The 15,593-nt window shown below is 39.4% G+C and overlaps 1 protein-coding gene across 24 annotated transcripts in view; it reads right to left on the reverse strand.

Annotated features, from left to right (window-relative positions):
- The window catches only part of ABLIM1 (actin binding LIM protein 1), a 207,197-nt gene that overhangs the window by 103,276 nt on the left and 88,328 nt on the right, over positions 1-15,593 (reverse strand). For all 24 annotated transcript variants that reach the window (XM_083441117.1, XM_083441111.1, XM_083441115.1 and 21 more), the window contains one exon: positions 10,435-10,569. Coding sequence is in view for 21 of the 24 variants with exons in the window: in XM_083441111.1 (XP_083297237.1) it covers positions 10,435-10,569 (135 nt within the window). In the remaining 3 variants the exon portion in view is untranslated. The remainder of the gene's footprint in view (positions 1-10,434; positions 10,570-15,593) is intronic.

Below are 15,593 nucleotides of genomic sequence, written 5' to 3' on the forward strand. Positions count from 1 at the left end.
AGGTATTTCCTTTAGAACACATATTTCCCAAAGAAATCGGGGCTATTCCTCCTATCATGTTTCATAATGTATAAAAGCAAAACATTTCCCCTGAAAACTCCAAAATAAAAGGCTTTAATTTATTTTGCTTACAAATGTGTATTTATCACAGTGTTTATGGTCACACAGATACTTGTCTCAGGGGATATGGATTAGCCACAGTTTCCTCCCCTGGCCCTGTACCCTTCTTCTCTTCACCATTAAAGAAAAAAAGGCATCTCCTTCTGCACAACATTAAATGGCCTTCAGAGATTCCTCCAAGAGCACTCTGCACAGTTGTAGGGAATCACCTTGGCATAGAGAGGAACCCCCCCCCAAAAAAAAATATATCCTCAAGCATCACTAAGAGAGTCATCAGCACTTATTGAATACAGTAGTACACAGTGCAGTGTTTTATTCTACTGGTAAGTGGGCAATCTGGTCCAGAGGCTATCCAGCAACAGCTACATCAGACACCATTCCACAGGAGGCCAACCATATCACAGCATGGGGTAATCACAGACAATGACCGCAGAGCTTTAGGCTGAAGGGAGGTGGCCATGTATAGAATAAAGTTGCATCCTCATCAACTTCCTCACCAAGTTTCTCTACATCCCCCCAACAAAGCTTAAATGAGCTCTGGTGGAATACTTTCCTCATGAATTGAATCTAATTATGTCTTCTAATGCAGCCATTAGAGGTGAGAATAATATATATTGATGATGTCACTGTCTAATACTGTTCATAAATACTGCTACCAAGATATTAAGTCATTCTCAGCGGTGCCAGACAGTCTGCCCTCTGAAGAATTTATTGATAGAGAACCACAGAAAGGTAAGCTGCTTCTGATAACAGTATATTCAGAGTTCAAAACGACTTGTGAATTGAATAAATCAATAGCATGGAAGGCTCTAAATTAAAATCTTTGGGAAAGAGGCTTGCAAAGTCGACTTACCAATTTCATAGCCAACTGGAAACCAGATGTGTTTCTGATACAGAGACCAGCTGAGTCTGAGGCCAGTTTAAAACATTACTTTTAATTATAGATGGGAAAGTGGATATCCTGCATTTAATCCTGATTAGTAATCTTTTTTTTTTTAGCATCCTTCATAAACACTAAATAATGAAACTCGTGCAATCTTTTCATGAACCTGCTGTTCCCAATACATATCCCCACTTGCCTCCAATTATAGTCAATGTGTAGATCATCAAAAAAGCCTGTGAGATAAAGAACAATGGCCACACATCTAAAACAGCAGCAACTCCCCAGCGACATATCAATGTTCTGTGCACCGTGGAACAGACTTTTCATATTATCACTCAGGGAAAATTAACCTACCAGAGAATACAATGGGGGGGAGGGAATACCAAACTTTAGCATTAAATGGGAAGTCTTAGAATCATTGGAAAGAGAAATATAATGTCATGCGTTAAACAATAAATCACTCACTTGAAAGGAGTCATAAGGCTTTTCATATTTTTTTTAAGAGTGGGGTACTATCCATTCTCTTATACATTTACTTCCCCTTCCTCACATGGCTCCCTTCCAAGTGTGCAAGGATAGACTGTACCACTGGATTGTATATCTAGAGCTAAATTCATGCTAGCCCTGTTCCAGTGGTAGCAGCCCATAAAATGGCCCAATTGCATTAGATGACCATTGCTGAAGCCAAGTAGGTTAGGGCGTGAGCCAATAATTGAACGGAAGACTGCCTCAGAGCTCCATGTGCACTTCTCTGATCTCTGCAGAGGAAAAGAAAAACATGAACGGGATAAACAGCGCATCAAAACAGTGCAACTGTCCTTGCTGCAAGGGCTAGTCCTGTTCATGTCCAAAAAAAAAGTCAGGAGAAATGTTTGATGCAATGCTGGAGAGAAGGAGCAGCACAAAGGCTGCAGGAAGGTTGCTGTGTTTGTACTTCATGTGCTTTATTTTTAAAGAGCTACATAATCACAACTGCGCTTGAATGGTCCAGAGAGGGAGCCCTGCAGGAATCTGGCTTCACTAAAAGATTAATACTGATTTTAGTTTAGTGTATCTCAAGTTTTAAAATAGTATCCCACAGAAACATCTGGTAAGTATGATGCAAAAGCCAAAACAGGTCACAGGCGTAAGGGGCCTCCTGAATTAATTAAAGAGCAAGCAAACAAAAACAAACCACTGTCTCCCAAAGGATATGTTGCAAAAGCTTCATCTTCTTTTTCTGGATCACCATGCCCAATACAGTTTGGAGACTAACAATTAAAGAATGAAGGGGTCAGGGAACTGTGATGTATGCTACAGTAAAAGAAAATTCAGATTGTGTGTCTGCTTACAGCAAATTGGAGAGCTATGTGAGTTATGATTCCTGATCAAGTTTACATACCTGATCATGCCAACATTCCTAAATATGAAAATATTCTAAAGTCTTAAATAGTCACTGGATGCTGTCTTGCTATATTGTCCTAAAGAAATGTCTGCCATCAAGAGTTACACAAAGAGGACTTACACCATGACCACTTCCTTTGCAGCTTAGTGGAAAGGTAAATCTTACTGAAATATTGCCTCCTGGTTAGCATCTATCTGTCTTGAGAGACAATGGAAGAGTCCAACTTGGGGGATTAAGTCAAACCATTGGAGAGTTACAGCACCTGCTGTGGCTGTAGAGACTGATATGGAAGAGACATGTTTTGTTGCAGCTGGGGCAGACAAAGGTGTCTAGTCGTGCTGATGCAGGTGTACCATGGCGTTTCTTCTTTCTGTGCTCCTCCCAGCAATCATTCCTTCTTGGTCACTGCAGTGGTTACACAGCCTGACTGATTGTCTATATTGTCTCCTATGAATAGCAACATATGTTGCAAATGGGTCTTCAGAATGCACCCCCCACTGCCACCGCCACCAATTAAACAAGAATGGCTACAATCATAATACACAGAGGCAAACATTTGGATTTAGTCACACTAAAATCATGTTTCAGTCCACCACCTTGATTCAAATGGTGCCCGTCATCCAAACTTTGATATAAACACCCATTCCCATCACAGGAACCCTTGTGCCAAGTTTGGCAACATTTCTCGAGAGGTGGCTGAACCTTTGTCAAAATTCCACAGGCCTAGGCCCTGGTTCACATGTCATATAACTCATAGTGTAAAACAAGCTATGACGTAATATGAGGGAGCAGCAAACTCAAGAACACCACTCAAAGGTTTTTGCTTCTGCTACTGCCATAATAAACCAGAGTGTGGCTTGTTGTGTCATCTGAACCCAAGCTTGTGATTTGCTTCCTTCAAACATGACCTCAACTCTCCCAGGTGTAAAGCCAACCACATATACAGTGAATCAGTGTGGATATGTTAAGAGTCTGGTCCAGTACAATTTCCAAGTCTAAGAAAAATTGAGCACTGTAGAAGCCAGCTTAGCCTGTACCTACTGGTAAAATATCACATTCTCCATCAATCAAAGTTTTTAATAGCCTTACTTCAAAATTCTAAAGTGTAATTTCTTTCTTATTCCACTAATAAAACAAGATTTTTTTCCCACTATAAAGGATAATGAACTGCCCACACTTGTCAACCTTAAAGCTTACAGGAATAAAATAAGGTTTAATTTGAAGAAGATTCTTATAGCCTGAGAACTTATCAATTTTTGTCTCACACATGCTGCAAATTTTGTTCATCTCATGGAGGCTATCAGCCAAGCCACATTAATTTCTTCAAAGAACAACAGATGGGACTAAAAAAATAAATAAATTGTTAGTTATATACTTGATACACTATAATTCACATTACATTCACAAGATATTGTAAGACAGAATGTTCCGTTCCTTTTATCTGACATCCCCACTGCAGCACCCAACTCAATTTTCTACGTTGTTTTCTCTACTTGAGTTATTGGATAAAGCTGGCTGACAGAGCAAAGGTCAAAAGATCTAACAGTCCAGCCACATTCCAGATGGTTGCTAAGAAGTCTGCTTAACATGGATTCCAGTTTTTCTTCTTTCATGAAGTACAGCTGATCCAGTTCAAAGTCAATTTTTTACAAAGTAACTCTAGACTGAAGTTAAGAGTTTAAGAAATCCCAGATCCTAAAGTGAAGATGATGCGGGCTTCCAAGCGTGTTTATACTACCGAGAAATGCCCTCATTGTTATTTACTGAAAGCCTTTTTGTCTCCCTCTTCAGAAGACAAAAAATCCAGAGTGGCTTACATACAACTGATAAGAACAACATTAAAATAGCAGAAACGGCATATGGCATATATAAAGAAGTAGTGATGCTGACACTTAATCTCACTAGTGCCTTCCAGGGCCAATCCAAAACATTTTGCTGCCTGAGGCAAAAGACAAAATGGCACCCTCCTAGTCCATCTACAGAAGCTGGCTGGACTGGAAGTTGAATCTTTACTTTGTAATTGGTGACATGATAGTCACTGCACTGAGGGTAGGAGGCTAGCTTAGAGGGCACAGGGCATGACATGCATAACTCTGCCTCCAACAGAACGGAGCGGAGTAACCAAAGACAGGTGACTACCATTGTCCTGGCATCCACTGACTGAGGTGTCCCAGCTGGTGAAGCAGCCGTAAGTGAAAATTGTGATTATGGCAGTTTGGCTTCCTGGCTGCTGTTGCTTTGCTTATTCATGGGGCAGCCAGTTCTTAATGGCCTCCAAGAGGAGAAGAACTAAATTAATAATGGAGGTACATTTGAAAAGAAAAGGCTACACAACTCAGAAGGTGATAGACAATAAGTTTGTCCTACCATTCTGTATTTTGTCATTAATTTATGTTCATTTCCAAACAAAAGGCAATTACGGTAATTAACCTGCAAAGAAGACATACTTTAGTCTTCAAGAAGGTCTTCCACAGCTTCTCATAGTTGTTATTTAAAGGTACTAATTTGATTGTGACCATTTAATGGCTTGTGATCAGATTGGACTGTTTTTGTTTCACAAAGAAGACTGTTGGAAGATTCCACTGTTTGAAGCAGGAGCCCCAGAGCTGGGAAACTGGACAAGTGAGAGATAGTGTCAATTGTGATTTCTCAGGCTACAGAGTCTTCATCATGTGCAGAATGGGGAATGAGTGTGTAATGTTAACCCTTTTGACTGGCAGGAACTATGAAGCTGCTGGATTGGCAGACGTGGAAAAAATACTCCAAGTCTAGACTTCTGCTTTGTCAGGGCAATAGAACCATTGATTTGTCAGAAGCTCCTCCAACTCAGGCTACTGATCTTAGGGACTCTGAACTAGAGAGCACATCTCCTAGATATATACTGAAGAAGAGCCACATCCTTTGGACATATCCAGAAATGCAAATAAGATAAACATTAATATTTTGCAGACAATCTAATAAATGAAGTTTGTATATAGCAATGCTTAAGAGTTTAGTATTTTGAAAATAAACATGCACATTTTGAATAATACTCCCCAAGTAGGAAGTAGTCATCGTTATTATGCAACCTCAAAAACTGCTACTTTAAAACAAAGTTGTTAACTACCCCCTCTTTAAGTATAGCTTGTGGTCAATAGCTGAATGACTGAGATTCTTTGCATATCATCATGAAGAGTTCACTTCCTTAAGGATAAGCACCACTATTTCTAGCTAGCTAGTTCTTTATCAGCATTCAGCAAGAGCTAGAAATAGCCGTAGTGTCTCTGATCATAGAGCACTGGCATAAAAACACAATGGATGCAGACCGCTTTCAACTGGTACAGAATAGTTCAGGGCTACTTCTAGGCTCAGGGGTTATAATAATACTGGAATGTTATTGTTGGGAGTCTCAAGAGGATTTGCTGATTTATTTATCTTTAACACAGAGGAGAAAGACATACTGTCACTTCTAGAAAGCCATTAGACTCGATCTCAACTACTGTATTGATGAAGTAGGCAGATGGGGGGGGGGGGAGCACTGCAATAAAGTAAACAACAGAAAAGAAATTGCAGAAAAGAAAGCATTGTAAATAAATGACATTTTAAAAACTACGAAGATTCTCTCCAAGCCTCCGCGAATAAAACGTTATTTACCCACCCCACACACTGTATTTTGTTCATCTCATTTTGAGACCTTCGGTCAAGTCACATAATTTTCTTCAAAGAACAGTCTCAGCAAATGATATAATTTTAAATTAATACTTTAAAAGATAGCAAGATTGATTTTTACAGCCTGGATGCTATTACACCTCTGACGATCTCAGCACACCTGAGAACAGGTTTGAGAGTTTTGCTGACACAAACCTCTGCTACAGCTCACAGTTAGTGAGAAGAAAGCTTAACCACAAGCTCCAATTCAGAAAGCATGCTAAGTCAAACCTTGACTTAATTCAGAATAGTGCAGGGGTAAAAAGAAAGCCAAGCAAAGAGCAGAGTGGCTGCAAACTCTTCTTTGGGAGCAACAGAATATGCTCATGTAAAAATAAATAAATGCATCTTTCCCCAAACGAAAAACTGCAGAGCAGTTTCCTGTATAAATTTGGAGATGGGGAAATAGTTTGGAATACATCACTTATCACACAATAAATGTATCTGTCCTGTTGAAATTTCAGCATGTGTTGAAAATCCTTAACGCTGAACGTGTTACATAGAAGTACATCCTACTGATTTTTAGAGAGACTTGGCTTTGTTCTAACTAATGTGTTTAGGATCAGAGTGTCAGTCTGATTAATTCTGACAAGTGTAGCGTCAATCTCATGTCTGGCAAACTATCAGAGCAGTCTGTCAGTAGTGGAACAGCTTTCTAATCAAATACTCAGTTTAGGTGAATGCTTCACTCATAGCGGTATCAACCTGTAGTTTTTTTAAAAAATAAAAAGCTACAAGCACAACATTCATTTGGCAAAAGTAACATCATCTATTCTTACACATTATAATGCAGAGCCACATCTAAATTTCTTTTACCCTTGGAGAGGTTATTCACCCTTCTCCATGTGACTGCTTGGGCTGCTCGTATTGCAAATTATTAATCTGTCAGCAGCTTTTAAACATCTTCATTAATAGCCATCCATAGCAAAACAAGTTATCCACCAAGTTGGAAAGATAATATATTCTATTAAACTACATCAGGGGCGGTCAGTGATGCCAGCAGGTATGAAATCCTGTAACAGGAACTCTAAAAGAAATACATACATACATACATACATACATACATAATTTTATTTGTATGCCACCAGCAAAGCTGCTAAAGACTATATCAGGTAGAGCTGGAGAGAGAAAGAGATTGTGAGGGAAAGCATAATTCTCAGCCACCAGGGCTAATCCAGTGAGAAGGTAATACAATGCAACAGTTCAGGAACATACAAACAGGAATTGAAGGCAGAACAGTTATCCAAACGTAGTTCACATAACCGCTTCCGCATATTAAAAGAAGGCTGCAGAGAGTCACATAGACAACCGACACTATGATCTTCTGATATCATGTATTCAAACTGCATAATAGGAACCCTAGTCACTTTTACAAAAACAAAAAGCCAAACAAAAAACCCACAAAACAGGGGTTCTAGTCTAATGTATACACACAAGAGTGCTAGCAAAGGAGTAATGTGGATTGAGGCCATGGTTCTTCATTGCAAAGAGAATCTCCATGTGGGCACATACATTGTTATATGACTAGAACGCCTTCTGATATAGTTTTAACATATAGACATTGGCATGGATGGGCTTGCCTGTGTGATCCTGTATCCCCTGCCACACTTCCACTGAGGTGGTAACATGAACACTCCTCAAAACAAAGTCAAATGTAAGTTCCTTCTATGTTCCTATTTTATAGCTTTGTTTTTGATCTTTTAATTTTCATTTGTTATAATTGTTATAATGTATATAAAATGAAATAATAATAAAAATTTGACTACATACTAATACACACCCTATTAAAATAAGCAGGACTTACTTCTTTTTATTTTATTTAAAACACTGATATCCTTAGGAGGAAACATGGATAAGACTGTAAGGCCGTAATCTTGTGCGCCTAGTGTAATTTCCATTGAACACAAGGGAACTTACTTCTGAGTAAATATGCATAAAGTCTATTAACTCTATTCTATGTAGTCCATTTCATCCTCATGATTATATTATTTTTGTACTGTATTTTTGTCTATTAGGGTTTGTCTACATTACTCAACTAAAATCACTTTCAGCAAAGTAGTTATTTATAGTGTTCCTTGCAAAATTAATATTATATAGCCCCCGAGGGTACTGCTTGGCTGCCAGACAAAGTGCTGTTGACCAATGCCTGACTGCCAGTAATATCACAAGCTTCATCAACAGAAGTGTCTGATCTATCCACCCAGGGGACCAGATGCAAAGGGAAGACGTGCTCACTGCAGCCTTTATAAAAGTTGTGTATATGCGTGTCAGAACTGTGTCTTATAATTAGAGAATCAAGGCATTTTCAAGACCCTTACAAAAAAGAGAATGTCCTGACATTGAGCATTTGGGTTTCTAGCAGATGATGTGACAGAAGCTTGTACTATATACTAGGTTTAAAAGTGCACCTAGTACTTATGATCACTGAGACAGAACGTTAGCCTAGCTACCCTGGAAAGGAAGCATCTAGACTAAATAATCTAGATTAAATAGTCTGCATCCTAGGTGAGAGAGAGAGTAGAGCTTAGACACTATATTGGATAAATGACATCATCACCACCTCCACAGGCTTTTTTCTTAAGCAAAATATTTCCACTTTAACTGGGGAAAGTCAACTTCTAAGCATTTCAGGAGGATCTTGAAAGATAGTCTCCAGGCTTGCTATCACCTTGGTGAATGACAAATTTAAAGTGGCATTCAAACAAAAGAAAGACACCTAATGAGACTGAAGGGACAAGCCACTTTCATCCCATTGATTTATGCAAGATTTATGCAAGAGACAGCACAGAAAAATCAAAAATCAAAAGAAGAGTTGGGGGGGTGTTCTGCTTTGCAATTTGGACAAAGGCTGACTGATATACTTTCCCAAGGAACTCCAAATTTTATAAATACATTCATGTACATTGTCTTAAGAGTAACTGCTTTGTACCATGTTGATTTTGTAGCTGCCTTCAGCATGCAAATTAAAACACACATATATATTGAGTTAATATGGGAGGGCCCATCCTCATTCATGGTAACTATTGCTCTGTTTTGGCAAACTGCTCTCTGCAGCTTTCTTTAAGCATTATACTTTCCATGAAATGATGGGAGAAAAGAGCAGGCTTCCCACGGCAGACGCTGGCCATCTAGCATGAGGGCACTTGTCCTCACTAAAGTTACCCATTGTAACTTTAACTGTGTGAGGGAAACTAGTAGTTAATCGTGGCTCATAGTTTGTTGTAAACCAGAACCAGAAACTACCATTTCAAATTATCTTATTCTGGTTTGGAGGCAAACTACTGCTGGTTGGACAAACTATGGGTACAATCTGAATGTCAGAACAAATCATGGTATTGCAAACCAGAAGAGTGGAGGAAAGGGTCAGCTTACGAAAGGGTAGAGCAGAGCATGTGTGCCCGCAGCACATTCCCAATGGCCAAGCTGCAGTTTGATCATGATGCCTGAACTGGGAGAGTGAGAGCGTATATGTGCAGCGAGCTTCTGTATGTCACTGTCACAGCAGATGGAGGTCTCCCAGCTGATGGTTCTGATGAAAATTGTCATATCTGAGAGATCACAGTCTAAACAATTCTTGAGATGTAAGCTATAGTCAGGGAAGAAAAACCATGCTGCATCTCAAACCATAATCATATGATTTCAGGGCTAGAAGCACTGGACTCTTCTCAATGAACACTGAAAGCAGGCTACAAGCACATTTTATTGTGCGATGCTCATGCAAGGGCTACATCCCATCCATGTGTAACAGACTGGAGTAGGGAGGGTTGAAGAGGAGGAACAGATTTTCTGTTGGGTGGGGATGGTGAGATAAACTTTTTTTAAAAAGGCATGGGTGTCTGTGCAGGACTGCTTTATGAAACATACCTGCTTCCCTTTTCCCAAGCCATCCTACTGTTTTGTAATAGTTTTCTTTGTAAAATTCTTTGAAGAATGTACACTCCCTTGCAATACTGTTCCCACACAGATGCTCAGGTCTAGTCAGTCTGTTATTTTCTATGTCAGTTACCCAAGCGCATCACACACAAGAGCGGGGCAAAAGGTAAGTGTGAATAAGCCCAGGGTCAAAACCACTCAGTAATCAGCTGAAGGGATTTTTAACTAGGTAAATCACCTGAGACAGTCTACCACCCACTTCATACCACTCACTTGCCTGTACAAGTGGTGCTCTTTTTCCCCCCACTTTGGAGATAGTTCTGAGATTCTGAGAGTCTTCTTCATTGGATCTAGATCCCATCTGCACTCACATAGTGGGTAGCCAGAGCAAATAATACATTACAATGTTTTGGGGATGAAAAAAGATAAGTGAACAATTTGATGGGGCCAGTTCATAAGCTTGTAAGAAAAATGAGTGTCACAGTACCTTTGCAGGTAAAGCATTTGATGTGAAAATGCCTGGCCTGGACACGAAGCACTTCTCCTTTGCATGGCTCCCCACATTTATGGCAGTGGATGACTGGCTTCTCTGTGGAATGGTGAGGCTCCTGAGGATGTGCCACTGTAAAAATAATAGGAAATTATATGCACAAGACTTTCTTCCATATTTGTCCAGCTTCTCACAGAGCTTTAACCAAAAAGATGCATTAAAAAAAATATGTATGACACTCACTAGGGAGCAATGGGGAAAGCAATTAAGGAAAACACAAGCAATGTCAAACCATAGCTTGCACTAAATGATCTCACACTTGTGATAAGAGCTCCACTGGTAGTGATTTGCCAGATCCACTGGGCTTAAGTGATACCCCTGCCACACCTGTAGGCTTTCCACCCATAGCCAAATATTTTAGATTCCTGTGAACTGCATTCTGCTTCAGTAGCCTGACAGTCAATCTACACTTTCATTAAAAAGCATGTGTTCAAACACTCCTGGGATGTAACCTCTTCAGAATCTGAAAAAGGGGATCACATAAAAACAGGCTTCATGGGCCATTTGCAATGTGATGTACACTTCATACAAAGTAAGAAAATACCAGAAGCAGGGCAGGGATAATAAGAAAAGAACTGTGTCAGACTAACATTCATTTCTGAATCTATCTAAACTCAACAGCTCTTTAACCAAATAATTCTGAGGAAGTCATGTCAGTCAATATTGCTAGCATGCTAAAGTATAAATGTTCACTGTAATATTAGGGATGCAGAGAATCCCCCACCCACCAATTTGGAATAGTTGCTCATTTTAAATATTTTACAGAGCTACAGAGGCCAGACCAGCCTCAACTAGAAGACGGTTATTTAGTGATGCTGTGGAACACTTTCCCAGGAGATCCTCACTTTTAACTTTCAGGCATCTCCTGAAGACTTTTTCATGACAGTGCCCTGCAGCTGATGAATTTTTATCATGAATAGTCAGTCATTGGCACTTTTAAATGGTATTTTATGTTTTAACATTGTAAATCGCTCTCATATTTAATGATATGGTGGCACAGAAATAGTTTTATTCAATAGAAACAAATAAAGGTTTTAATTCAGCTGTCCTAACTGAGGAATCTATAGACATTCATTTGACTATATGCCATATTATGGGCTGAAATGGACTGCAGCCAATTTCTTGATCATGAGTAAGGAGAGGATATAGGAAGACATGTCCTTAATTTAGTCTATTGGAATTAATGGGACATAAAAAGACTGTCACTTTGCTTATGTTTCAACCTTTGAATTCTCCCTCCTTCCCTTTTTGTAGATTTGCTTAGTTTACAGGAGTGTAAACATCTATTCTATTTACAGTTGAAAGGTGTGGTGTACATTAATGTACCGGTAATTCTATAGTCCCAAATTTCACATTTAAAATGTTTTATGGCAGCAAAACAGCTAGGAAGACAAAATGCTTTTTCTTTAACCCACGCCACCCACAACACTTCTGATAGGTTTCTTGCTTTCTATTTACAGTGCCCTGTTATTTAATCCATATGAGTGCACAAAACACTGAAGGGAATGCCGACTAATGTTTTAATTAGCAATTATGTCTAAATAAGACCCCAGCAGCACACAGCCTTCGGTGAACCCTCCCTAATCTTTAAGTAATGAAGTTCTATTTTCGGACTACAAGACTGGGGTTATTAGCTTTCCCAAAAAAGACCACTGCATTAACTGGCAACTGAGGTAACACAGTACTTATGAAAGGGGGTGGAGGAAGACCACCCCAGGCACTGGGTATTCACTTACAAAATAAAACTAGCAATAGCATCATTGCAGGCCCAGTTAACATGAAAACACAGGTGCTATGAGGCAGCTTGTTGAGTCCGAAAAACTGTATTAGTTAGTGGTTAGTTGTAAACTGCTTTCATCCTACTCTTGGTGTTGTGGATCTATTACTGCAGAAGTCCTGACACCTTAATGCTAACACTCTTCCTATTTAGCAATCCCTCAGCTGAAGTCTTCTCCAAGATTTTATTATACACTCACTCACTCACACTTACTTTTCTCATTTGCACTCTCATTGTACACTTCTGTCTCCTCCTCTCTCACTCTCTCCCTATCTACAAAAGACCATCCTGGAACTGGTGGTGTGACCCACCTAAGGTTGTAGGCCACAGCTTGCCAGCTGAAAACTAATGTTCTCTGCTATTTTCTCTTCCAGCTTCTGTACTGACTTCTCAAAATCCAAAGTTATAAGTGAGGTGCTACAAAAGCCTTTTAAGTTGTCTGTCAAGTGATACTGACATATAAACAAAGTCTCAAACCTGATTAATCAAAGACTATACAGACTTTCTGAACCTGCATCTTCAACATTTCATCAGCAGCTTGTATTATCTGTTGCTGGTGTAATTTGAACTGTTTACAATAAAGCCTTGATTGACAGTCCTACAAAGAGCCACCTACTGGTATTGTCCTGTGTGGAAGACACTAATTACAGGTTGGTGACATAGCTTCTTTGTATGCCAATGGAAAATTTATATGGATGCAACAAAGTGCAACAAGGGAGAAGTCTTACTACAGATGGAGATGAATAATAGTTTTTAAGTCGTATGAAAAAAAAATTATTTATTTTGTCGCACTATAATCTTTGGTGAGTTTGTATAGCTTTGAAACTCTATAAAATCCTGCAGAATCTCTGTAACCAAAATAATAAAAAAAATAATCAAAAAATCAGCAGAACAGAAAAAGAGTAAAACCCTACCCACCCCTATATTCTAAAACAAGGAGCAATGTTCCACAAAAATTAAAGGCAAATCAAACATCTTAAAAAGCTTAGATTGAGCATCCCCAACCTTCGGCCCTCCAGGTGTTTTGGACTACAGTTCCCATCATCCCTAACCACTGGTCCTGCTAGCTAGGGATCATGGGAGTTGTAGGCCAAAACATCTGGAGAGCTGCAGGTTAGGGGTGCCTGGCTTAGATGCAGAACACTCAAAAGCTGAAAAAGTAGGACAGTTTTTTTACAAAAATATTAAATGTGCCTTATTTTTTATTTAACTTTCTGGCCAAGTTGAAATTATGACACAAGGACAAATGGCACAGTGCAAGTGGTGAATCATACATAAGCAGCAAGTGGCATTCTTTTGCTTACACTAAAAGGTTCAAAAAAACCTATTATCCAACCGGCACTAACAAGGTATCATTAAGAAGAAAACCCTTGGAATCCAGACAATGACAAAATAACTTAACCAGAGAACGCTGATCCATTTGGGTGGATAGGATTCTGCTCCAGCAACCTCAATCTGCCCTGAGCCAGCTGCCAGCCTTCTTACTTATGACCAGTCCAAGAGGTCAGTACTTGTCCAAAAGCCAGTACTTGTCGGCTTTCTCCTCCTTAGTGAGTGTTGCCCTTGTAGATCTCAGCAGAGAGGAGAATGGGGTCAAAATTCAATCTATTGGCTCCACCTACTTTTGGGCTCCCTGCCTTCTGCCCTACCAGTTCCAATGAGCAACAGTCAATACTAAATTGAACGAAAATTGCTTGGGATTCCAATTCTAAAGTTCTCCAAGTCAACCTTTGCCCTTCACTTCCTAGCCCTGCACTGCCCAACCCCTCCAGAGAGTCAAGGTGATCAGAAATCCTAGAAACTAAACAAGAGATTTTAAAAAAAAGCACAACTGTTAGGGGAGGTTCCAGAGGCATTCAAATATTTCTCATTGGTTCACAGTTTCATTGTGACCAATTCATCTGAATATACTAATATTTCACGTCAACAGAAGAAACAAATATGTGCATTCAAAAACTGAGTATTTGTGTGAAATGAGCTGCCTATTCAGAGGTAACTAAAAATCCTTTGTAAGCACACCATTATAATTCTTGAAAGCCATATCTATCCCATTTTTTTGCTCAGACATTCTTGCATACCACTGTCGTATTTTGAACATTCCCTATTTGTAACCATGAGGACTACACATTTTCTTCATGAGTTTCTCTATACAATCCTTCTATGTCTTCCCTGTACACATATGCCCTCTCCACACGTCAGACCACAGATTACCCCTCACAGAGAAGTAGTGCTCCTGCACTGATTGAAATACAAATTCCAGAGGCAAAATATAGTTTTGGTATTCGTAGCATTACTGCTATTTGTGCCTCATGCATATCTCATAGCCACATCCTGACCAATATATCTGATGGTCGCAATTACATGGCCAGCCACACTCCCCATAGTCCTGAAACTGAAGCTCAGCAACTGAATTCAGCTTCTTGGGAAGAAGCTATTTTTTAAAATAAACCTTTGCCCCACTGGAAATATACATTACATGGTAAAGCTCTCTAATAACAAAGGTGACCTTGCATGCAGCAGAAAGGAGATGCACAGCACTGAAATAGGAAACAAACTGGGAGTATATGGGGTTTTTTTCTTTTCTTTTAAATAGTTTCATTAGAAATACATATGGTATAATCTCTTCCATAGTCATACTCTGAGAAAGATCCTGAATCACCACCAAAACACTACCGCCACACTTTTTCACCGAGAACAATAAGCATGAGCTAAATTTACTTGTAGCAGCTTGATGAACATAGGAAGCATTCATATTCCAAGTCACACTATTGATCCATCTAGTTCAGCACTATCTACACAGACAGGCAGCAGCTCTCCATGATTTCAAGCAGGAATCTCTCCTAGCCCTACCTGGAGATGCGAAGGATTGAATTTGGGATCTTCTATATTTAGAAGTACAGCTCTGGAACAGATATTAACAGCTATGATTTGTCCGAGGATATTATACTTACATAAGCAAAGCTACTTTTAGAAAGACAGAAAGAAATAAACTTTGAAGCCTTAATTTCAAAGCAAGCAGAACGTTTTGAGCATATTTTAGGCAGCAGATGCAATTTGTAAGATGCTTATTAGAAGCCAGCTGAATTTCATAAGACACATCATTTTTTTCTGTTCCCTGAGTCTGCACACTTTATACTACCCAATCTGCTTTATGTGCATTACAATTGTAATGTCTTCATATTCTTAGAAATACCACCCCATGAGGTCATTCCCCCAGGAGAGAAGCCCAGATTCTGGGGTATAAAATGGCAATTAGCAATTGATCATGTTCACCTATAAAAAGCACACCTTTCCATAAGGACAGGAAAGCACACCTCTA

The sequence above is a fragment of the Podarcis tiliguerta genome, assembly GCF_965153285.1.
Source record: "Podarcis tiliguerta genome assembly, chromosome: 5".
NCBI lineage: Eukaryota > Metazoa > Chordata > Lepidosauria > Squamata > Lacertidae > Podarcis > Podarcis tiliguerta.